A 27,910-nucleotide genomic window follows, 5' to 3' on the forward strand; every position below is an offset into this window, starting at 1 on the left:
CGCTAGTATTATGTGAGCGTAATTTTTATGTGTTACCTATTGTGTTTATGTGCAGTATTAGCTGTAAACTGTATTATATGTATTATATTATATACTTCACCGTTACAACTAACATGAACAGTAATATTATATCTGGAAGAATTAACTTTTCACTAGCCCCTTCAAGTTTAATGACCCTTTGAAGTTTCCACTCGAAAGGCCACCTTAATGAAATTGCCCATTCAATCATGTTTTCTGAGGACGTCAAACGCCCGTTGAGTGTACACAATTTTTATTTTATTTTTTTATTGTTTATTGATCAATTCTTTTTATTTTCATTGGCAGAGTAAAATAAAAAAAAAAAATAAAAACCATTTGCCTTTTATTTTACACAAATTACGTGTGTACAAGCTATTTTTATGATGGTCTACTCTTCGTGCATTCTATGGATTAAAAACATGTTTATAAACAAATAAGACTAGTGAAGGTAGAGCAAATAATATATGGATAGATGTACAGCTTAATTTTATTAACCAAACTAAGTACCTGTATAAATATTGAAAATATTTCAGTCAAATTGCAATTGAAAAATATCTGATGAAATTTGAAATAACCATTGTATACTTTAAGGATCAGTTATATGATCATACAAATATATATCGTATTACGTTAAGATAATTATTTAAATTAATTAACAATACTTTTATGTATACTAATTTAATAATTTAATTTATAAAATTGGTTGTACATTTTGATTTTTTAATGTATTATAATTAATATATTTTTAATTAATAAAAAAACATATTTATATAAATAAAATAAATAGATTGATGACTAAATTTAAACTAATTTACCTACATTATAGGTAAAACATATATAAATAGTGATATATGTATCACTTATCATATATAAATACGAATTCAGTACCTATTTTTTAAAAGTATTTTATTTTCAAATATTTTTGAATTGATTCGTTATTTGATTTGAATTTTTTTCATATTTATTGCTATTTTTTTTTTTAATTAATCTACTAATTATTTATCGTGCATTTTTATAAAGATTTGTGATTGGAATAATTTTTACATTATTATTTTAATGTTACTACCTATTTATAATTCGCTGTATGATAATATGAATAAAATATTTTTAATAATCAGTTATTTAACTTTAAAGTATTGATTCTGCTAGTTTAAGACGTTGCGTGATAATATAATGTTATTTATAAAAATTAAAAATAATATACTATTTTATAATATATTTTACATAATAGCACTTAAAATAGTCACGAAATTTCAGAAATTCATGGTGAGATACCATAGTTCTAATTGCAGTAACTATCTCAATTAAGTCCCATTCTGCCAGTTAAAAAATAGTAGATTAGGTTTAAAATAAAATAAGTACACTTTATCTGATTTTAAATAATAGTAAGATAATAGAAATCAATTAAATTCAATATTTTTAAATTTTTGCTAACCTTCAATGTCGATTATAACAGAATGCTATTAATCGACTAAAGTACTTGCTTACGTGCTCTTATTGCGATTAATCATTTACATAGTATCATTTATATAGTAACTAATAGTTTATTGTTATTGTTTGATTTAATAACTCTGTTTAATTATAAACTACAAAATTACTTGCAAATTTTCGTGATTTTGACATTATTGACACTTATTTTTCATCAAAAATTCCATCAATAGGAGTAAAAATTAAAATTTCTAGTTTGTTTATTATTTTATTTGAAATTTTTTATAAAGAACCATCAATATAATAATTATATTATGATACATTATTAATATATGAAAACAATTTTTAATTGCCACAAACTTTAATAAAATTATTTTTTTTTAATAAAAAAATCAACTTAACAGACCAATAAAATAACCAGACCAGTAATATTAAAACTACCTATCTGATTGATTATTGACTAGCTATTTTTATTTCGGGTCAAAGAATTGTTTGTTCCTATGTATTTTACCCGCCCCTTACCTAACACACACGAACGTCGATATTATCATTGAGCGCATTATAACTCTATTAAATATGCCTACTACGTGTTATCGATATTTTGTTACTTTGCATTATGTGCACATTACACCATTTTATTATCTTTCCATATTCATAAATAGGTATAGTGAGTCAACCATCGAGGGAGTCACATAATTATTACTGTTTTGAATAATATATATATATTTTAAATATATGCTTCAAATACATAAAACTGAATTTAAATTAAAAAAATATGAGCTGATAAGTTTAAAAAAATATATATAAATATCAAACTTTTCGCTATCATTATAAGGGATAAAATCAATACGCGTATAAAATGTGAACGGAAATGACACTTATTGGATTTGTCTACCCTTTCCGTGTAACCTATGTGATGGTTATAATACAATATTTTGTGTGTATGCTTACACGTTATCAACGTTGTATGGTTACCAACGACATCCAATTATCTATTTACGTGTTTATTATGAGAATGTGATAGGTACAAGTTATATCACGAGGTTTAAAACTAAAATAATTGAAATTAAATAAAGGTAGATTTGTATGAAGGTTGCTGTAAAAGTCTGAATTGTTATATACTGCAGACAGAATTAGTTTATCAAACTTATGAGGAATTCTAGTTAAGTCTCTTCCTTATATAACAAATTATCAAAAATAAAATTCTAATTGCTTATATCACTGCGATAGTATATAGTATACAGTATTATAGTATATTAAATACTAGCGTCATAATACGCTTTAGCTTTAATTAATATTGTTTTTAATATAATAGATAAACTTAAATCACTTTTGCTGTTGATATAAACTAAACATAATAATATTTATAATATCATAATATATTTATTTAATAATTTTGATAAAACGTAATTTAAATCAGAATTCCCTTTAAAAATAATATTATTTTTCATGTAGTTTAAACAAACATTTTTCCTAAATTATAAACACACAACTTAGATACTGTGTGAAAGCTCGTTTATTTAAAATGTAATAGTTATACACATATTTCATTATGATATTAAATCTTAGCACTAAGTAAACTGTCAACTAATATGCGGTAATATATTACAATGTATGTAATACTACGCAAAGTCTTAAATATAAAAATATTAGTATAACATAATATTATATACTTCGGAACTTTAATGTGTAGGTATAAATATGATATATATTATATACCTACCTATCTGTTACCATACCACTGTGTAATAGGTTTCAAAATCAGTACCTATAAATGTTTTGATTTTTAAAAGTAATAAATGTATTGATGATGTGTATGTAAGAAAAAAAGGCTTTCGATTATAAACTTAGCGAGTAGTTTCTGGTAGTGAATCGGGTATAATTAGTACTGTAAGAGCGGGTTTAGCTACCTTTGACCATAGATTCCTACTATAAATTTAACAAAATATACCAGGGGTGGATAAACCACGGCACGCGAGCCGCATGCGGCTCTCGTCATAGAATTTTGCGGCTCACACTTTTACTAATCGTATTATCTGTATATAAATCATAACATATTATATTTATTTAAATATAAAAAAAATAAAGTTAATAAGAGCTTTACTAACATTATAAGTAAATAGAAATAAATAATAATGTTATAATTATTATTATTACATGATATAATATGCGATTTGATTAAAACTAAAATTAGTTTAAAGTATCAGATAATACCATAATATATATAATAATTATATAAATACAAATCCTTAAAATATTGAATAACAGACTGTCTCCACTCAGTATGTATCGTTGTATCCAATGATTTATAATAGAATTCAAATTGAACACATATATTACAGTAAATATTCAATGATAAATCAAGTAAACACAACATTTACTTTGAGCAAAGTGACTTCCCTGAATATTTATTTTTATTAATTTCATATTGAAATATATAATATTTAATGTTTATAGTAAAATATAATACGACTCAAAATATATGATATTTTATATCCAAAATGTTCATAAGTTGTTAGAGTAAATTATTTTTCTTATTATTCAGGGTTCGATCGTGTAAATATTATTTCTTGTAACGGTTTTAGAGTATTTAATTCTGAAACAATATTATGAATTATTGATATTTTATTTAATACTCCATTTATCTTAAAAATAAATTTCTATTTTATTTGCAATATTTGGGATTAATAAATCAATGTCATCTAATATTAGAGATACATGATTATTAAAATAATTATGTATTAAATATTAATGGGTGGAAAGTTTCAATATTTGTATTTAATGTGGCGTTGTTATATATTATATTATAAATAAGAATCCTTACAAAACATTATTTGGTCATTAGAGCTTTCGTATTACCAAAACAGTTGTCAAAAACATACTTAAGCTTCAAGGAAACTAACTATTATAACTAGACAACGCAAATTATCGAATTGAAAATCGACTAACGTCTTGACAAAAAATAAAACCCTTAAATTCAAAAAAAAAAAAAAAATACATATATTAACTATAAATTATATTTTCTAAAAGTTTTCATAATTTATATGCCATTATATAATATTATATGTCGTGAATAAGCTATCCTATTATATTATTATTATGTCGCATTATTTTTTTTCCCTGTAACGGAACGAACCATTTAGGGTCCCGTTGTAGTGCTGTTGTACACGCATATAATATTATATAATAGTATTGTGTAAATAAATCTTAAATATCGTATATTATAACAATACTCACATATTGTTATCGTTTTTATAGGATTTATACTTCAGCTATAGTTTCAATAAAACAATATTGTAAGTTATTACAATGTATCATATTATTATGTACTATGCATTATATCTACGTGTTTAGTAGTTTTAACATACGCATAGATCTTGTAGATTCCCGGCTGTTTCATTACATAATGATATAATGTATATCATTACGTATATAATAATATAATATATGAATTTGATTGCAATATTGCCGTATTATATTTAGATATTGTTTTTTATCTAGATATAAATAGATAATGAAAATATTAATATATTTTTTTATGCCTTTCTTCAAAAACCCGAATTGTATGTATAGTTTTTTCTTGTCACATTAAAATATCAATATTAATATTAATTCAGTTAAAATCACTGTTAAATATTAAATAATCTTAGTAAAGTCTGATCGTAGTCGTTATACTCTGTTTTAACACTATCACGAACGAAAATCGTCTAATCAAAGAAACTTTTATTTAGCTGAAAAATAAACAATTATTGTAATTATTAATTGAATTATGTTTTAAAATTTAAATTAATAGAAAATATTTTTCTATTTACCAAGTCCCTATGAGCAAGATAACACGATTTACACTTATGATTTGTCTTTTATTATCTTTGCGTATATGAGGGTAATTATTAGAGAATAAAATTGAATGATTTTATAATACCCAAAAATATGTAAAATCTATATTTATTTTATTTAGTATCTTATGATTAATCAAACAAAAACATAAAAATTAAATCATTAAAACGTTTGATGAATTTAATTTTGTTCTTAGTATAAAATTATATCGTTGTCTATTTCATACTCTTATTAATAAGTATACATATTTGTTGATTCAATTCTAGAATGATCTCTTTTGACCATATTAAATTTATACATATTTATTTCAAGTAGAATTTATTATTGTAAACGTTAGTTTTTTTGTTTGTTTTAAATTTGAAATCATTACATGTGTTGGGGGGTGTTTATTATAAAACTGACCGTTATACATCTCATGAAAGCTCTCTACACTATAATTAGTATAACAAAATAGTTATAAATGTAGGAATAAAGTCACAATAGAGAATAAAATTTAGCAACTTAGCATGCAAAAGGGTAGGTCAACATGACACTTCAAGTTTTTATCATATTTTACAATTTAATTTATCAGTTTACATATATATAGTTAATTAATTTTCTATTTGGGTTTGAAGTTTGAAATTTAACATGATTGTAGGACATCTTAAGTTAGGCGTAAGTAGGTGTTTTTTGTATATAATGTAGCAAGGCACCAAGGCCTTTTTTTTCAATTTATAAAGTATAATTATATCGTTTGCAATTCTGCCGTATAATGATCATTAAGCTAAAAATAAAATTACTGTGATGTACTTAAACAATACACACAACTGCAACATGATGTGTCATACGAGTGACACACTCACACACATAGAATACTACAATTAAACGTGATAAAGAGTGTTTCGAACGTTGAATTAGGCGGCTCTTTAGATGGTTTAGCGGAATTATATTCAATATAATCCAATTAGCGTCACTATATTGTGGCAGCTCTGCTGCTAGCCAGCGGGTCCAATCGCTCTTTAAATGATTACCAGCAATTTTGTTATACGGCAGGGGCCCGGCGTTCTACTCTCCTGTTTTGATCAAAGGCCACCTTACCACCCCCTCTTACAATATTATTACACAGTTACCAGGACTCGATATAAGCGTTAATACACGTGTACGTGAAAATCATTGTATAATATTGAATAGTGGATGTGTGATTATAACTTGATGATGATGATAATAATAATTTTAAAAATCGTCATTTGCGTGTATTATGTATTAGTTAGGCGAAAGTATAATTTTTTCAGTAATCGTATCGATTCAAAAATAATACATGAGTATTAAATTAACCAACACAATATTTGCAATTTTAGTTTATTATGTGAAATTTTATTTTATTTTTACTTAATACATATATATTTAAAATATAGTATAATAATAATTCTTTTTAATTGTAGGTATAAAGGTAAAAATTATTTTTCCCATAAAATAATTTATTGTGTAATAATTTAATACAAGGTGTTATTTTATAACTAACCACTTATTGTTAAAATTAAAAATTAATGCTGTCATTTAAAATTTTAAATACATAACAATAAAAAATGTTATTTTATTTCCACTGTAAATTATAAAAAAGAAATATTTTCATTTCAACAATTTTTAATACTGTGTACAAATCTGAAAACGTTTTCTAATGACTCATTAAGTTAATTTATAATCAACTTTTTTTTTTAATTTCTATATTTTATCTTTTGCTAAGTATCGTATATTTTTAAAATGTGATTATTTATGGAATTTAAAAAAAAAATACATTTAAGTGTGGTAATTGATCTTAAGAAAACTTTATAGTAAATCCAAATTTATTTTCAGATTTATTATTAAATCATTCTAAATTTATCGATACGATAGATAACATTTAGATGTATCTACATAATTTTTGATTAAAAAAATTATTCTTCAATTACAAATTACCAATTAGTGATATGTGCACATACGGGAAAGCTTCGATAACTATTTTACACTATAAAAATCACATTAATAATTACTTTCTATTCACTAGTAGTAAGTGAATGTGAGCTTTGTAAGTTATTACACACATATAATTAGAAAATTGACTATATTAAAATTTTTAAAAATGGTTTTGAAAGATTTTTTGGACACTCCATTTCATCAATTTTATTCAATTAAATTACTTTTTAAAAGTGGAGTACCTACTTGCAGAAAAATAAATACAGTTTTCGTATATCATATAATACACTTCATAATATAGGTGTATCTTGTTTACTCGACAATGTGTTCAGTTAATATGTCACTGAAGTTACAATGCATGTATATTGTATAAATAGGTATATAGGTATTATATATACCCGTTGGTGCGCGCGCGTACCCGACCCGAGGATCATTTATCGTATTTGAATTTATTTATTTATTGCTCTGCTCCGATGCGGGTGAATACCCTGCTTACCCACCCTGAAATCGATTGAAAACATATAACCACACTACCGCTACTATGATATAGAAAAAGAGGTTTCGAAAAATTTCATTAGAAATCAAAAAATAGCGTTAGTTCATTTATTTATTGGTAAAACAGATCGATTCTTTTAATGCTAATCGGCTTTTGATAAAATATCATAGACATAACTCGTTAATTCCAAAACATTAAGATAAATATAATAATACAATATAAAACTTGGTTTGTGAATTATAGGATATACCCCTAAATATACTATACTGAATGTAAATTCTATTCAAAATATAATACATAACATACATTTAGCACATTTGAGTGTGTTGCACAATATTGGTAAAAAATAATCTATTATTGAGATTATTAAGATTATGTATTAATCCATAATTTACACATTAATTTAATTTGTCACCCAATGGTCTTTGATGTCACGAATTTAAAACAATACTAAATAATTAATATTACGTACTATTGATGTTAACAAAATAAAATTTGACTAAAATAAAACTTATTGGAAAAATTGATTGTTATAGATGTGGTTGACTTTGTTAAGCTTTATTTTTATGAGTTATAAAGTATATTATTATTATGATAATCTGATTCTTATATTATTTATATAGATACCTACCTAATAATTCATAAGATAGGTATATATATTATACATAATATCATATCTATGTATAGTGATTGGGATTTATAAATTATGATCTTTACAAATTTTAAACATTGGTTAACCATAAAGTATGTTTCCCTAACACTGATGTCTCGTAAGATTTCCCATATCAATAATTCTTATTTATTATTATCTATAAAATTCGTAAAAGGTATAGTCTTCGAATATACATCCATATTTGTGTTATTATTTATTTATTTATTTTTGACTAGTATATTATGTACAATTTTAATATGAATGTTGGTAACATTAATGTTCTTAATCTTAATGTTCTTTGCAGCTCTTTATTGTTTTAAACTCTGAGAGGTGTAATGAATATTATAAATATATAATAAATATATATTATATAATATATTTTTTTCTCGATGACTTCTAAAAACCTACTCTAGCTGTTTGTAATATATCATAGTGAAGTATCCTTTATAAATTTAATCTTATCATGTATAATATTATTTTAATTTTTTGTTTTTTTTTTTTTTTATGTGACATCCTAAATAAATAAAACAAAATTGCCCTCATTGTTTATTAATTGTTATAAGCTTTTTTTAAAACCTCGGTATAGCTTTAACATTAGTAATTCCAAGCGATATTCTTTTAACTTTTATTTAAACATAATTCTTTCAATGACAAAAATCTAATAAAATAAATATTATGTAGGTACCTAATAATATGATTGTAAATTTAACACCATAAGTTTATAACCAATTATTGTAGATATCTCTTATCATTATACAAATTATACACTAAAATCCAGATTATTATTATTACTTTATTTTGATGATAGGTAGGTACCACATAATTAAATTACTATTATTATAATGAATGATATAAATAAAATTATGTTTTAAGTACACTTTTTTACTTTATAGCATTGTATAAAGTGATGTAAATCGTAAATTCAATCGATTTATACGGAACAAAATTGTCCAGTTGTCAATATTTATTTTTAACGTATTATAATTGTTTACATTTTAGAATCTAAGTGAAGAGATGAATGTATTGGTTTTACAACGGTGTATTTTATTTATTCATCTCTCTTTTTTTTTGATTGTTTAAACGTTTGATGACACTTACAAATGTAAAATTGGAGGTTTTTTGTAGCAATTCGAATCTAGATGGTATTTTTCGACAGATTTATACTGAAAATTCTTGGCATTTTTTAGAATAATTTGGAAAAAGTAAAATCAGGTACAAAAATTTGTTAAACTTTGAATATTATCTATTATTAATATACTTGTTTGGTCACCTTGGTTATCAAAAAATAAGTACATCTTCAGTTAAAATTATTTTCTTATCGTAAACAATGATTTATTATTGAATTCAAATTTAATACATAAAATACAGTGTCTATAATCTATATACTATAATGATGAAATACACTCGACTACTAATGTACAGCAAAACAGCAAAGCACTAATTTCACTCATTTATTTTTATATTTATACTTAGTACGATTACTAAATTAGTTATTTAACACTAAATTCCAAATAAGAAGTATATTAAAATAATATATATGTTAGTATAAAATAACTTTAAAATATAAAATAACCTTTTACTTTATGAATTATATTGTTATTGTTTATTGGTTAGGGACACATAACTGTAAAATTCATATATTTGATCTTAAAAAACATAAATTATTTTATTCATATAAAAATGATTATGCACGTTTACTAAATCTATGCATTATTCACGTTTAATTAAAAATAAATTAAGTATTGATTGTTTAATTTTAGATTTTCTAAACATAATATTATATGTTATTAAATTATCGATTTGCTAAGTAAGCTTATAGAAAATTATTAATCTAGCATTGAATAAAGTACATTTACTGGTCCAATGATAAAAAAATTCCATTACTTAGAATCCCAAAATTCTGAATTCATTCAACTACTAAAATATGATTGTCAGTAGTCTCTTGACTATTACGCATGTGCAGTATGCAGTGTGCACTTAATAATCGATTGAGGCGCGGTCTGAAGGTGAACGCGTCATTAGGTACCCATACTTTTTTTATTTAATTAAATTCTATCGATTATATGTGCATGTATAGGTACTATGTAAATTTTGTACTATGAATTTTTTAAAATAATTATTCGTTCACTGGTTTTATGTAAAATTTTAATAATTATTCAAATGCGGTGTTCAATAAAAATACAATATAAAATATATGTATATTATCTGATAACATTATATCGTGTCACATATTTTTCGGTAACTAACAACATTATACTATTTAAAATAATAATAATACATATTTATGTCAATGGAATAAAACTCTTAGTAAATTATTATATTATTATATTCCAATAATCATAATTTCTATAATGCATATATAAGTTTCTTATGGCCTGCCTATTATTTCATTTATTTTTCACTTAAAATTTGTTATAACACGCTATATAATTGTATATTTATAAGTTTGGAAACTAGTAACAATTTCTATTGAACGTATTATAATTGACTTCTCATTTTACAAACATAATTATTATTGAAAGGTCGTATCAGTTTATAAAACAAATTGTATTTCCTAATTATTACTGAATAATTTATATTGAAAATTATTTCGGAGACTTAATTTCAATTAAATATGTTTTTTTTCATTTTTAAACCACGATTATATGTATAAATACACCATTGTTATAATAATGTATGTTGTTCTCTTTGTGAAATCCGACGTGTGTATGTACATTTATTCCTGTTCCGTAGTTAACATTATTTGTAATTAATTTTGATTGCCACACAACATAACAAACAAAATTTGGATACGTATTTTAAATAGAGATTTAATTATGAAATGTACACTAGTCGATTATTATTCTGGTTAATTAGTATTTTATGAGGCACTTTAACAAATGGTCTGCATCATGATTTACTACAGTGAATTCGATAGTACCTATGTAATATATATAACAAAGTACAATGGATAAATTTAACTTCTGTGTGTATATGTATAGGTACCTACACAAATACATTAAAAATTAAATTGGTTTCAAGTTTTTGGAGTAAAAACATAGTATATTTTATCATCGTAACAATCAAATAGTTTCTTTAAGAATGTTTTTAGATACTTATTAGTTATTATCATGCTAAAATATGCATTTAAAAAGATTTAATGTCTCTATCGTTGAATAACGAATGCATAATACATAAACTCATTATTGAACAATCTCTGTAGTGTGTACAGTGTACATAGAAGACAAGAGCGGGTTTTCGCGTTCGATTTTAGCAGACCACGTAAATAATTTTAAAAACACACAAATACACTCACAGCGATCACAGCGATGGTGGATTCAACGAGTACCTAACGTGGCCTATATAAAACACGGGATCGATATAGCGCAAACGGACGTTACATTCGGCCTTTTCCCCTAAACATTACCATACTGTTAAAATTTATCGCGTTATCATTTTTTATTTTTTCTCCCATATATTGCTGTCGAATATATCTTACTCACACCTTTAAACAATCTATATGCAATATGCATAATATTTTCTATTTATATAAGTGCGCCATTTTAAAAACATAATATTATGTAAATGCATGCGTACTATAATTATTTAATTAATGATTATAATATATTGTACTTACACATGCTTATATATTATAACTTGCCTGCAGTTTTAACGATTTTTTAAATAATAATAATTAGTATTAAGTATGTTAGTTTAATAAATTGTAGGTTTTAAAGTGGTTTAATATCACTATATCATTATTATAATATCTTGTGCAATTCAAATTCTTCAATTTTTAAATTATCATCAAATATAATTTTAAAAAATTTAGAATTCAAGAGAAAACCTATTTAAATTGGAATAGATTTAAATATATGTTGTGATAAATAATATGGTTTGACATTGTTTCTTTTATAACTTATTCAAATAATTGCAATAGTTTGAAAATTACTTAAATGAAAACTTATTTAAACCTTAACTATTGTCTATTGCAAATATTATTTTAAATTATTTCCAAATGTTTAATATTATACCAACTTAACTTAATAATTTATTTAATGATAAAGTAATATATTACTATACATCCATTTGGTGTCTTAGAGTTATCCAATTATACAAAAAACATATTAAAAAAATGTTTGTATTTTCAAATTATAAAGAAAATAATTAGTTCTTATGATAAGTGAAGGCACATTATAATATAATTTAATAATAATCTTACTTACCTACTGTACCTATCAACGATTTATAATTATTTTTAAAATAATTTTTTTTCAACTCACACCATATTTGCTTATGACAAAATTTGAGTTATACATGTTGTGATCATTTACATTTATCCAGTGTCTATGTACGATAAAAATGATTTATTATTATAATTTAATTTACTATTTATTATTTTCTTTTGACACAGCTTAAGTGTTTTTCGTATGTCTTGTAAGTAGATGTCTGTAAACAAGATTCAACATTTTTTTAAACAATTATCAGTCGTTAAAATTCTAAATTTGTTTATGAAAGCAGGCAAATACTATTTAAATATCCGAGGACCCCGGCGCGATGCATGCCCATGCTGGGTTGGATTCAGATATATTAAACGGAGGGGGTGAATATCATATATATTAAAAAATAAAATATGTGTCTAATATCAGTATTTGTGTGTGTATTAATTGTAATATCATGATATGCGCATGTAATAAAGACAGTCCATTCAAACGATCTTCCGATATCTTTGATCTTATCTCTACTATTACTCACTGCAGAGATGAAAAATTACGTTTTGGTGATGCAGTAGTTGGCTAGTTATTTTATACACATATATAACAGAATTTAATACTATAAATTTCATACTGTATTATTCAATAAATAGTATTGAATTTTTCATTAGAAATTTTTTCTTAAATTCAAGATAGCTTACGGATTGGACGACCTCCCCTTCCACCCTCTAATATATCCACTCCTGCATCCATGCTACTCTATAGTTCGCTGCTAAGCTAGCTATTATGATTTCTTAGATTTTTTTATCGTAACTATTATATTCTAGACAAATATGTATTATATTATTACTAACAGAAGTTTGACTATAATTTTATAATTTCTGCTTATTAAATTAACACCACTCTATAATCCACTCACGAATGCAATAATGCATACATAATGGTATGCTATATTTAATGTAGATATTTTTAATATAATTTAATATTTATACTCAAAACTACAAAACATATAATTATTATTGATAATATCCTTTTTTTTAATTAATTAAACGAGATTCGGTTTGAATCATATTTTGTTTTTTATCTCTAATTGCATTTATAAGATCGAGTAAACATTAAATTTATGTTATCAATATTTAATACGAATTATTAATGTGAACACGATATTATACAACTGCAAAATATAAATTGAAAAATATTATTAAGTATTTGAAAAATAAAGGTTGTTTTCAATTTTACTTTTATGATAATTTATTAATTATTATACAATGTATATAAATACAGCGGTGTATGGTGTATTTGGAAAAATGAATGCTTGTGGTGTTGAGCAACAAAAAACATCTTTAAATAATTATAAAATGTATCAAATTATTATGTAGATCAATTTTATGCGAAATTTCAGTATAGTTTTTTCACATAAGTATGTAATTAAATATAATATATACTATTTTCCCCCAATATCCACAAATAATCCATACAAATATTACCTATAGTAATTTATTGGTAGTTACTAGTTATTAATAACTATTATAAAATTTAGTACATCCATGCATTGAATGGGAGAGGAACCCTTGCTATTGTATAAATACACCATTTATAATAGTATATATTATATTATTGTTTATATCAGATTAATAAAACATAATATTATAATAATATAATATACCCAACGACAATCGCGTTAAAACGGGAAGTGTTATAACCGTTTCCGACGCAGGGGATTCTCTATTTTAACCTTTCGACAACAATAATAATATTAATCTTATGATTTACCGGCATATTATAATACACATTGATCGCCAAAAATATCAGACGAACACGATTAGATAATAATTAGAACAAAGGTGAAATAGGTAGACGGTCTGTGATCCGTCTATAAATGTTGTTCAAATTAAACAAGCTGAGCGGAATATTATAATATTATACAAGTAGCGATGCAATGTACCTACAATATTAATTCTCTGGACGACCGTCGACCAGTGAGCAAATAGAATGACATTGCTAGGATAAGATATCGTGATCCGAATTGTTGAAAACTATTTTATAACTCTGTTATCGCAATAATACGCGTTTTTGTGACGTTTTATTTAAAATAAACGGAAATAATAATTATAATTATTCATACAGTGTGCGTGTGTTGATAAATACTGAAAAACGCAATCGAATAGTTCTTGTTCATCATTACTATAATAATTATTTATTAATATTATGTTTGTGTATAATATAGAAACAGTCGGTCCTCTACATTCTACATGATCGCGTGAATTATCGATACACATGACAAAAACTGATAACTAATAAGTGATAATAAATAAACCAAGTGATTAAATATTATAATATATGTGAATTGTGTCTTCACAAATATTGGAAAACTCTGACAGAAACTTGCGTATAATCAAGGTAATATTATAGAATAAAATTTAATTTAAAAATAAACATTACACGTTTATATTTTATAGCAATTTTTAAAATAAAATACCTTCAAAATAATTAATTATTATTTAGTATTAATTAAGAAAACATTGATTCGAAAAGATATTATGCACTTTTATAATTTAATAAATCATTCGGAATTATCATTTTACTATTCTTATTATGTTCAAATTAAACGACGTATCAATAATGAAAATTTAAAACTCAACACTCAATACTCATACTGATTAAACCATAATACCTAATAATAATATAACTTATGTGGTCGATATGAAGACTTTACAAAAATATAAACTTCACCATTAACTACGAACTGTAAAACGAATGAGAATCAATAAAAAAAAAACCAAAAAAGTTGCTCTTTTGGTATGTAGAAAGTGTCGAATATATAGCACGTCGTTGAACGAATTTCAAATTTCAATTCAATATAATTCATTGTTTATTTATACACAAAACAAATCTGAATGGAAAGAGTTTTATAATTATTATAGGGATAATCAAATAAAAATAAATAATATGGTTTTTTTTTATTATTATTATTATTATTAGCAGTAGTAGTAGTAGTAGTAGTAGTAGTAGTAGTATATTTTGTGAAAAAAAATATTAATATTTTATTATATTAATAATAATTAATAATTTTTCTATTAGTAATATGGCAAGTTGAACTATAATTATTGTTAAAAACAAATCACATATTATACTATTTTAAATAATATTACTACAGATGATATTAACTTATAAGCAAATAGTACAAAAAGTTTAAATGTTCTGAAATTTTCATTGTGTATATGTATACATAATAAAAATGTTTATATTTCGGATCTATTTATAATGTTTTACGGTACATCATCGATATTTACTTTACTATTTGCTTATAAGTTATGAAATAACAAAAAGTTTTAATTTCCTACAAATAATGTTTTTTGAGTTACAATAAAAATTTCTATTCTAATTTTTAATTCAAATATACAACTAAGTAAAAATATTAATTTAATATGTTTATAAAAAATTGTCCATCATATACAATTTTAATATTTTTAGGTTATTATAAGAAAAATGTATAAGAAATTGTGTCTTACATTTTTTAATATCATAATTAAATATAGAACATTTTAGAGTTTTTATTGATGAATAATTTATATTATATTTTAATGTGTTATATTATAATATTTCTTTCGTTAGCATTAAACGGTCATAAAAACTTAATGAGAATAAACGATCAATTTTCTTCGAAAATTATTATGGTTAAAACTATTTATGAGGAACCCATGTTGATCTTTTTTTTTTTGACGTTGATAAAAATAAACTTTTTAAACATTAAAAAAAAAATTTACTTTAAATCTCTGTGGTTATAAAGAAATTAGTGTTAAGGGTCAACTAGTTTTAATTGTAAACTAGAAATAGTCGAGACCTCTTCAAGTCTGAAGATTAATACTTTGATTCTACTGAAAGATTTTCATTCACAAAATAGAAAATAATAATAAAATTGCGATATTATAAATCAAATCGTTCCACTCTTTACAAAAATATTTTTCAGTACATATTAATAATCACTTTAGTTGATTTAGACCTAATATCCATATTTTGTATTTTTAATATTTTTATTTTTAAGTAATTCAATACTGTGATTTATAATATATATATATATATTTTTTTTTTCTTACTTCCGGGGGAATTTAACATTAATTTACATGATTACAACACTGAATCGTATAATGCACAGAATTTGACGTAAAAAGCATGCTGATCACTTTTATTGGTATATATATATAATTAGCTGTATAGATATTAGATATGTTATGAATATGTCTGTATACTGTTAAGTATATTCAATAAAGCTTTACCATTCTGCTGAGTTTGAATTTTAAATTATCATTGCGATTTTTAGCAGTATTTTGATATTTTCTATATATTAAAGATATCATGCTAAAAATAAATAAATTTTTAATGGATTATTCATCTTAAGTATCATTAATAGGACGTTACACTAGTATACGTTGTCTCCATCTAAAAAACTCATAATATAGTAAATTCTAACTACTAAATAATTCATTTAAATTTATTATGTTTAATATTAAAATAAATATTGACCTATTTATTATTAATTTTAAAAAGAATTTTAAATTATAAATCATTATTTTTACTATTTAAATCAAACAATTATTGTAAATAAAAAGTAAAAACCATTGAAAAAAAGGTGTACGATTTAAAACAAGTTAAGAAAAAATGAAATTTAATTGGAAATATAAAAAAAATGACAAAATTAAACTATTGACGATCGTAATTAGAATTTTCTGGAATACAAGATTTTTTTTTTTAATATTATCATTGGATAAACCATAAACTTTTAGTCGATATTTCAAAATTAGTAAATGAAAATAATCTTTTAATCAGCACAAAAAAAAAAAAAAAAATTATACATTTACATTTTGCAAGTAGTATAAGTAGTGCATCTCCAACAATATCAATAACTTATCTAATTTTAGTGTTTGGTTTAGGTATGTACATTTTCCCATATTACCTATTGTGTATTATAAAGGATATCAAATACTATGTGATAATATAATATGCAAAAATTAAAACAATTTAAGTGTCAATTACGAAAAAAATGTATAATATTAAAGAACCTTTGTCTATCAGTTATAAGTCACTCCCAAAAAACGTAGTTGAATACTAGGTAAAAATTACAAATGTAACTGTGCAGTTGCGTATCTCGAATTCATGTAGATCGTAGGTATATCAGTTAATGCCCACCCTTGATTATAATGTTCAGAACTAGGTACATAATAATAGTGTTACACATAATAGTAATGACTAGTATTATATAACTATATGAGTGTAGAGTTAGTGGTGATGGTGTTACTCTTATATATTTGTGTGTGTGTGCGGGGGGAGGGGGTGCGCGCGCGCGCGCCCCGGTGTTTAATAAAGTGCGGCGCGCGCGATTTCTTTTCTTTTTCACCCTCTGCTCGCCGCGCGCGTATTGACGTAACGCGGAAAAAGGTCAAGTAGTAACGGTTGTTACCGGAAAAGCGGCGGCGGCGGCGGTTACGGGTAAAAGAGTACGACGACTACGAGCTCGCCGCCGGGCCATTCAAAGGTGTGTGTGCGCAAAAAAAATCAGCCAGAGCGACGCGCGCGCGGACCGGCAACGTGACAGTAGCGGAGACTCTCCCTTTCGCCGGCGTCGGTGGGCCGGGAGACGGCATATCGACTCGAAGTTGGTTAGTGGGACGGGTTTATCGTCCGTGACGTAATAACAACCCGTGACTCGGCGGCCAGTGACGTCACAGACGCCGCGAGCTGAGGCCACCGCCGCGGAGCGCATCGATCGCTATATAGCGTTTTGTCGGTCCCGCCGACTTCGCCATCGCCGCTGCCGCCGCGCCGACACCGTCTCCACCGGCACCGGCAACGCGCCAGCTAGCGTTTTGTGGCGCAGCAGCACGACCGGCGGCCGGTCTGTCGATCCGTGGTCTTTCCCTATACATGACGAGTGTGTGTTATTAATATGGCTAGGATTTGCAATACATAATGATTAATTATGCACTTAAAAAAAAAAAAAATAATAATAATAATTAAAATAATTAAAAAAATAATAATAATAAAAACATTTTATGTCCCATCAAACTTCAAAAAAATTCATACCTTAATTTTAAACATTGTACATTCTTTGAGATTTTGTATGTAAATGTCACAAAAACAATTTAAAATTTTATATTCACATGGTACACATGAGTGTTGTAGGATTTTTTTTCGGGGAAAGTTATTTTTAAGTGTAAATCATAACGTATTGATGTACAAATATAAAAGTAAAATATACCTAGGTGTATTTCACACCTGGACGTATTTTCTATTAATTGTACAATCTATACCTAAACGATATTTTTGTAGTAAATGGTATAATGTATAAATATATCACGGTTTCACAATAAGTATCATTTAATCAATTTATGGATTCTTGTATATACCAGTTTAGTATTAAACAAATAAATATGAAGAAGACTGTTTATACGTATATGCAATAATACGATATAACATAATATAATATATGTTATATTATATTCGTTATAATGTGTAGACCAACCCAGTTAAAACACCCTTGCCGAGAACGCCGTAGTTATTGTAGTCATCCACCGATTCTTGATTACATAGAACGTTCACGAAAAAGTGTTGATGATCCTGTTATATTTATTATTTACCATTATTCAGATATGCATATAACTATCATAGTCGGGAGTAAAGAATTTTAAATTCGAGTATAAGTATTTAATTAGAACTCGTACTAATTTTAAATTCATAAATCGTAATATTCTAAATAGAGTAATGACTACATCAAACTTGGTGTGATTTCTAACTTTGTTACTGCCTGTTCAGTAAATTAATATTTTAAATGAAATTGTATTAAATTAATTTCTAAAGAAAAAAGTGTTACCAGCCATCTGTTAGTCGTTATTGTGTTTAAGTACTGTAATTTAGGTGCTTAAGTACTTATTTTTTTTTTATTTAATTTATTTTCGTATTACTTAGGCGAGGATTTTGTTGTTATTTAGATACTCTTTTCAAATTTATTAGTTATTACTATTGATTTTTCTATAATTAATCAAGACGAAACGTGAATAATAACTTTAAATTTAATTGTTATTACTAATGACATATTATTAATTATTATTATTTACTAAATAAAATCACATCATAATATACTACGTAGATGTAATATAAATAATAAACTATAATATTTTTTTTTAATTTGTATTATTATTCATTTGTATCGATTCATTTTCAATCCAGTTTCTTTTAAATGAGCTGTACTAAATTATTTCATTTAGGTATTAGTACTCGATTGTACGTGATTAAATATTTTTTTTTATTTCTATAACCGTACAGAAATCTGCATAGATATAAGGTTTGAATGGAGATTTGAAGATAACATATAATGCTCGTATAACTCGTGTAACGTATACTTGCTTTAAGTACAAACAATTTTTTTATCTCTTTTTAATGAACCATGTTTAATATCTTTCGGTTCATCATGAAATAAAGTTGATTATGGGTCATGTTGATGACTTATGAACTATTCAGCTTTTAAACTACGTGATAAAACTTGCATTTTTAAATGAATACCATTCACATACACTCATTCGTGTATGTGTGTAAGTTATTATATTAAGTACATGTACATACAGAATATCGCGAAATGCCTCTTTTTTCGAGTGGAGGGATTATGTAAACTTCATTTCCACATTCCGAAAACCCCAACTCAAACACTATCGGACACTCTGTATACTCACTTGTAAGTTATAATCATAATTATTGTCTCAGAAAATAAAGATGTCACGTTCACTAGGTTGCTATAAAAAGACTTGTGATTACCGCAAAAAAAGCTTAAATCTATATATATATATATATATATATATATATATATAAAGGTTATTTTGAAATTATTATACTAGAAAAATAATTAGTATAATAAATATATTATAATATAGTACAATATTTATACCAAACATGATTATTGAAACTACATTATCGTAGATTAATTTTAGTATCTATAAGTTAATCAATATAATCTGTTCGGTCATTTATAGTCGAGTAATAATTGTATAAATCTTTTGCATTCAATATCCACGTGACTTATTTCCCACACTAATCTACCTTCAAAGAGTTGTACATTCATTCAATTTGATATTTGTTAATAAAAACAAAAGATATTTTGACATTATTTAATTACACTTAATATTTAATAAGATAAAATGAATACAAATATATAAGGAATATAGTAATATTACCATTATCATTATAATATAATGTTTTCAATACGATCGATTCGGTTTTAATTGTATTCTCTTGTTAATTTGTTTTTAACAAGTGATTTTATTTTTTCGGTTACGTTAATGTCTCCCCTTTTCAATACATATTAGTTTAGCGATTGGTTTCCTGAATTAATTACGGTCACCATACAGTAAACTTATACATAAATACAAGATGTGCAGGAATATTTACTATAGTAATGAAAATGTATGAAATTAATACAATTTAGTAATACATTTTATCAATTGTCACACTCAATGTTTAAACTACATTTCTAACGTACACATTATCCATCATGAGAATTAAACCCGAATGAATAAAAATTAAATTAATTTATAAATTTACTAAATGTAATATAAAATGTATATTTCTTATTATTTTATTTTTTATATATTTTTCAATTTATCATAATAATAAATTATCTACCTTTAAAATGTTTACATATATTGTTGTTAGTTTTAATAATCATATTATATCAAATTCTAAAAAAATAGTTATAAAAAAAAAAAACTTCGTATAATAAAATACTAAAGATGGTATTTATGAATACTTATACTATAATAATAATATACCTGTATACCTACTAGAGAATAACATAAATATATAGCACATAGGCATTATATTGCATACAAGATGAATAAAAGATAACTTAAAATAGAACGAAAGTACCTATCTAATAATATATTGTAATACTATGATTGGAGGTAAAAAAAGTTATGTTTTTAAACTCATTATTTGAAATTGATAGTTTATAACAATAACAACTAAGTAAAAAAATCCAACAGTAGAAATTAATTTTTACAGCTATCTAATTGTTTTTTTTAATCTTTCCAAGGACAAAAGTCTAACTAATTGAGCCAATTGAAAAAATTATCATATGCATTAGTATCATCATTATTTATTATTACCTATATTATATTACAATAAACAGTACCATGGAAAGAATAAAATAGATTAAATGTTATAAGATATCCAAGTTAGCACCATAAGAAAAAAAATGATACAACGAATGATATTAGGTTTAAGAATATCATACGTTTCACATTATATAATCTATTATACTTGACAGATAGAAAAAGAAAAGTAAAGAGAGTAAACGAACATAAAGAATTACTTTTTCAAAAGACGCGAGGTAAACAGATAGAGTAGATTTAATTTGTTATTAAGTAAAGTTTGTAAGTCAATTTTTTTTTTATTAATTTACGATTTTTACTCCTTCTTTGCGTGTAAGTTTATAATTGAAATACATTTTCATTGCCATAATAGGTATAATAGATACGAGTATTACAAAGCTTCTGCAGATTGAATGCAATACGGGTATCGATTTCCTTCCGTTCAACAGCCAATAATAATAGCTGTAGGTTTTACGAAAACAAACTGTCATGGTTCTTAATGGATTTTGTTCATTTATTTTTATCGTTTTCAGAAAATGTAATCTATCAATTATATGTACAATCGATTTTATTTGTTGGCTATGATATCTGATATGAAAACAATTATTATACTTTCAGTTATACACCAAATGCGCCAAGACACTGTAAAAGTGTAAAGCATGTTTGGTTAGTTTGTATTAAAATAATTAACTCAAAACTAATCATCTCTAATTTATATTTTCTCTAATACTATTTTCAAGAATTTTTCAACAACTAGGTTAACATCAATTTTTAGCACTTCGTAGAGTGAGAATAAAAAATCACTTTAAGACAAAATCATAAAACCCATATTAGAAGGAGTTATTGAAATTTAAAATATGTGATATATGATATTTGTAGGTACTTTCATTTTATAATTATTATAGTTGTACCTACTTACCGTCTGTTCATTGTTGTATAATATGAACATTTTTATTGTCTAGTGCAGTGGTTTTCAATCTTTTTAGGACTACGACCCAAATTTTCCTCTGAAAACTATCACGACCCACATGACTTCACGTTTACAGGAATTAGTTCTAAAAAATCAAAGTTTGTTTATTACTTTTATTACTTTTTACTTTATACTATGTAATTTATAGGTTTCTAATGAATATAATTTTACAAATGTATTTTTAATATTGAGGAGTATGACGTAAAGTGTGTGCTTGTTTCCAGCTGTGGCTGATAACAGCACTTTATAATTTATATAGCTTATGTTTACACTGTATAAAACATGACAAATATTTTAAAATCTATAATATAATTAAAAAAGTTCTCAAGACCTACTAAAATTGACTTGTGGCCCATAGTTTGAGGAATGACTGGTCTAGTGTCTTATTTGTCATGACATTTTAATGCTTAAACACCTTTATACACTTTAGATAATGTTATTCTACCTAATAAATAAATATAAAATCATATTTAGATACTTAATAATATTATCACATGACTTAATATATTGAAAACGTTTTAGTACAATTACGTTTATTTACTTATTATTAGTGTGATCACTCCGACGAAATTTATTTAACATAATAACATAATATGAATCTATATACTTATTTGACATCGTGTTTACCGTTTGTATAGGTTGGCGGCGGAGAAGGAAGTCGCTGCGGCCGCGGGACGTGACTGCATCGGGTCGGCGGGAACATCCGCCGGCATGGGGAGGCCGCGGTCCCACCACCATCACCACCATCATCACCATCAGCAGGCGGACGCGCCCCCTGGGCCGTCGTCCTTGTTCCTGTTCAGCACCGACAACCCCGTCCGCCGGTACACCAGGTTCATCATCGAATGGCCATATCCTTTTTAAACACAAGATTATTCGTTAAAATAACTAAATATCTGAATACTTTGTGTTGCCCACACTCGGTCTGGTTGACCAATACTATAAATTCTATCGTGTACTCTCTATTAAAAAAAAAGTGGTGTTCGAAATCATTATACCTACAGTATCAAATTTACAAGGTTGTCAAAACTATAAAAAATTAAATTTTAATTAAAAACAAATCAAAATAAAGTTATATTTATTGAACAAAAGTGCTCTTAATCCTTAACTTTCATATGATATGAAATAAAGAATAGACTTGAGTAAAAATGTTTTAGCTCTTACAGTATTTTTGAATTCGATACGCCACCATTTAGAATTATTATACACATTTTTAATAGCGTACATTAAATATTTTAAGTTGATATAACTATAGTCCATAATCCTATGGGTACACCATCAGTCTTGGGTGTGGCTTAGCATATGACCATTGAATATTTACATACGTCATCGTTCGTTCTGTTCTATATCGACTAGTGTATGTGTAATATTTAATCATATTACATTATACATGGATGGTATACTAAACATTTTAGTAATATACTTTAGTTTTAGTTCCTCATTTTGTGTATACGATTTTATTTTAACACTTTTTTAAAACCTTGTTTTTAATTATATGAGTAACATGACCAATGTTAAGTCAAGATCCAAGTAACAAAAAATATATTAAATTTTCAGAGTATATTATTTTCTCCTGCTTCGTGTTTCTATGAGTAATATGACATTATTAGTGTTTTTTTTCTTAATTCAATTATTTCGCACTCCGTTCGAATATGCGGTGCTGTTAACCATCATAGCCAACTGCGTGGTGTTGGCTCTGGAGGAACATCTGCCCAGGGGAGACAAGACTGTACTTGCTAAGACTTTGGTAAATCACCCTAGTGTCATCGCATATGTTTTATACCTTTTAAAATGATTTCTGGTTATGTTTTTTTCTGTTTTACTAAAATAAAGATTGTTTGATATAATAATTTTAGGAGGCAACCGAACTCGTTTTCCTAGCAATTTTTTGCGTCGAAGCGACTCTCAAAATATTAGCTTTAGGTTTTTTACTGCACAGCGGCTCATATCTTCGTAATATATGGAACATTATGGACTTTTTTGTAGTTGTAACAGGGTGAGTACACTGATTTATTATGAACATATTTCCATTTCTTTAATATATAAATGAAAAAATACTTAAAAAATAGACACGAAATCTAAGAAAAAAAAAATTAGAACAAAACGTATATGTTAAGCAAAACAATTTTGAATCGGCTAGGGATACATTGGACTCAGGGGTTTACCGATTTCTAGGTCAATGACTGAATTCATGGAGTCCAACATGCTGGACATGAGGATGTTGAGGTCCTTTCGGGTGCTCAGGCCTTTGAAACTGGTTTCGAGAATCCCAAGTAAGGCACTCGAAATGTCTCAGGACCACAGGAAAGCATTTTTGACACAATAAAAATCCTCGAATGTTCTATTATTTTTCAGTAAAACCATTTGTTTAACCCGTTTTTGTAGGCGTATTGCATTTGGTATAGACATATTCCGAATATCGGATTAGACCGTAACCGTTGGTTTGCGAACTTTTATACATATATATATACATATATTATATATATTTACATATATACATAATATATATTATTCTTTTGGACTTTTGCTGGATGATAGAAATTCCCGTGTAGAACTACCGTTGATACAGTTGATCGATTTGTAGTTGGATTATATATTATTATTCGGCTTGATTCGAACAGATTTATAACAGTATTCATACATCATTTAGATCCGATTAGGTATATTAGCAAACTAGATAGAAATAACAACGGGTCTATATTATTTATATATATATATATATTTTGTATAAAGCTGTTGATCGATTATATTTTGTTTTTTTTTTATGAATAATACATATTAATATTATATGATTAATAATATACCTCGAAATATAAAATAATTTTCTTTTAGAAATCTGCACGTCATCGTTGACTTGAGCGAGTCAACCGTAGATAATAATTTATATATTATAATAAATATTAATATCGTAGATTATTTTTTTTAAATCGTATATTTAATTTTTATGTTTTAATATTATTGTATTTTCAATATTGCTATAAGAGCATAATATTAATACATATATATTTGGAATATAGTGGACGATAATGTTGGCGAATGTAGAATTATTGGTCTAATATAGTGGCAGTTTATAATATTTTGTTTATCGGTCATCAGGAAACGCCGCGAGTATATAAAAAAAAAATTCAAACGGGAACGCAATATGTCATTACCATATTATTATATATTATATTCTATGCGTGTGTCGTCGTTAAAACCGTTGTCATCACAACCTCAGCCCTATCCTAGTATTTTTGACAATATTCTCGGCAGCAAACTTAAAATGGTTAACATGGAATAATAATTAATGCGTAATACATAAATATTATATATATATATAAACCGACATTATTTTTGCTATATTTGAACGTATCTTAAATAATCTTGTATTTCGATCCGTAGATTCCGGTTTGTTTTATTTATTTATTATTATTATTATTACCTATATATTATTACATATTATATATATATAGATATTATATATATATATTATATTATACTATCATATTATTATTATTATTATTATTATTATTATTATTACAATTTTTTTATTATTATTATTTTGTATTCGGGACCATCGCGCACGACCATATCGAACAGATATTATATATTATTATTATTATTATTGATATTATTATTATTATTATTATTATTATTATTATTATTACATAGACACGTCCAGATACATTATTTATTAACTATATACATATAGACGCATAGAACTAGATGAATAGATCGGATTGCGTGTTTATTTTGGGGTAGGTAGCGCACTGAGTAGTGATTAGAAGTGTTGTTGCCACAGATGTATAACACAAATACCGTCAGCGGCAAACATGGATCTGCGGACGCTGCGAGCGATCCGGGTATTGAGGCCGCTCAAATTGGTCTCCGGAATTCCAAGTGAGTACACCACAAATACACGCACACGACGAAAAACGACATATATATAAATATATGTAGCGAGGTTTGACCAAAACCTCGCAAACCCCCTTTTCCCTAACCCCACGGAGTCAGTCAGATGGTCAACAGAGAAAATAACGATAATAAAAAAAAATCGAAAATAAAATATGGCCGTGAAACGGTAACGTCCAATAATAATGGTCGCGTCGATGCATCGCGCGTATACCTAAATATCAATTATAGAACTATATAAATTTATTGTACAGCGTGTGGTATTGATTTTTTCTAACTTGAGAGTTAAACAGTCGATTTCATTGATCAATCGTTTTACTCTTTTCATCCTTCGCTTTAATTGGTTTACATAATATTATCATTATTAGGTTCGATAAATTTGATTTATAAATCGAAAAATCACTATGATGATAATAAATTATTAAAAGTGGTAAAATTGGCTTTACTGTTGTTATGTGTTAGAAAAAATTACACCGTACGTCATACAATATATTATACTATATAGCTTACATATTACAATACGTACTCGCGAGTAATTGTCGCCGACCTTATTATTGGGGAAATTTTATTATATTATCATACTAGTTTATTAGAAGCATTCGACCGTCTTGTCAACAAGACGTAAACCCCTTGTATGTTTTTTTCTCCCCGTATAGGTCTGCAAGTTGTGCTGAAGTCCATCATCAAAGCAATGGCACCGCTACTCCAGATTGGCTTATTGGTGTTATTTGCTATCATCATATTTGCAATCATTGGACTGGAGTTTTACTCCGGAGCGTTGCACAAGACTTGCTACAAGTGCGTAATCGGTTCGAATAACATGACCGGGGCTCGGAACTTGTAAATTTTTATTTACATTTTTTAATTTTATTTCAATTTTTTTTGTTTTTTTTATTTGTTTTATTTGAAGATTAGTACCTAGGCATTGAGTTTATTTTTATATTTTATGCTCTTTAAATATAATCCATCAATTTCTTACGTAATCAAACACTATTCATTTCAAGTACAATTTGTTTTTATCCTTGATACCGGAAAACGAATTGTTTACAATGTAAGAAGCTGTATATTTTAAAAATGTCGACAAACATTTAGTATATAATGTAAAATCATAGCCATAAGTATGTTTATTACAGTTTTTCATATTTATAATGTCTATCAGTATATGAATTATTACATTATCAAATTATTAAATTATCTAATTATTTGCATTATTAGTTTTTTGTTCACTTTAATATATTATTTAATAAATTTCATACTTTTATTGAATAATGTTTAATTATTACTATAATATACTGAAACAAAATGCTACATTTTCCGAGCCACGGTTATACAAAATAATAAACGCACAATTTATAT

At 25.7% G+C, this 27,910-nt stretch overlaps 1 protein-coding gene across 1 annotated transcript in view; it reads left to right on the plus strand.

The window, feature by feature from the left end:
* The window catches only part of LOC114121456 (voltage-dependent calcium channel type A subunit alpha-1), a 200,044-nt gene that overhangs the window by 132,911 nt on the left and 39,223 nt on the right, over positions 1 to 27,910 (plus strand). Inside the window, 5 exon segments of the mRNA XM_050201806.1 lie at positions 23,302 to 23,513; positions 24,304 to 24,410; positions 24,520 to 24,659; positions 26,445 to 26,542; positions 27,211 to 27,352. Of these exon segments, the coding sequence (XP_050057763.1) occupies positions 23,302 to 23,513; positions 24,304 to 24,410; positions 24,520 to 24,659; positions 26,445 to 26,542; positions 27,211 to 27,352 (699 nt within the window).

The sequence above is a fragment of the Aphis gossypii genome, chromosome 2 (assembly GCF_020184175.1).
Source record: "Aphis gossypii isolate Hap1 chromosome 2, ASM2018417v2, whole genome shotgun sequence".
Taxonomy (NCBI): Eukaryota; Metazoa; Arthropoda; class Insecta; order Hemiptera; family Aphididae; genus Aphis; species Aphis gossypii.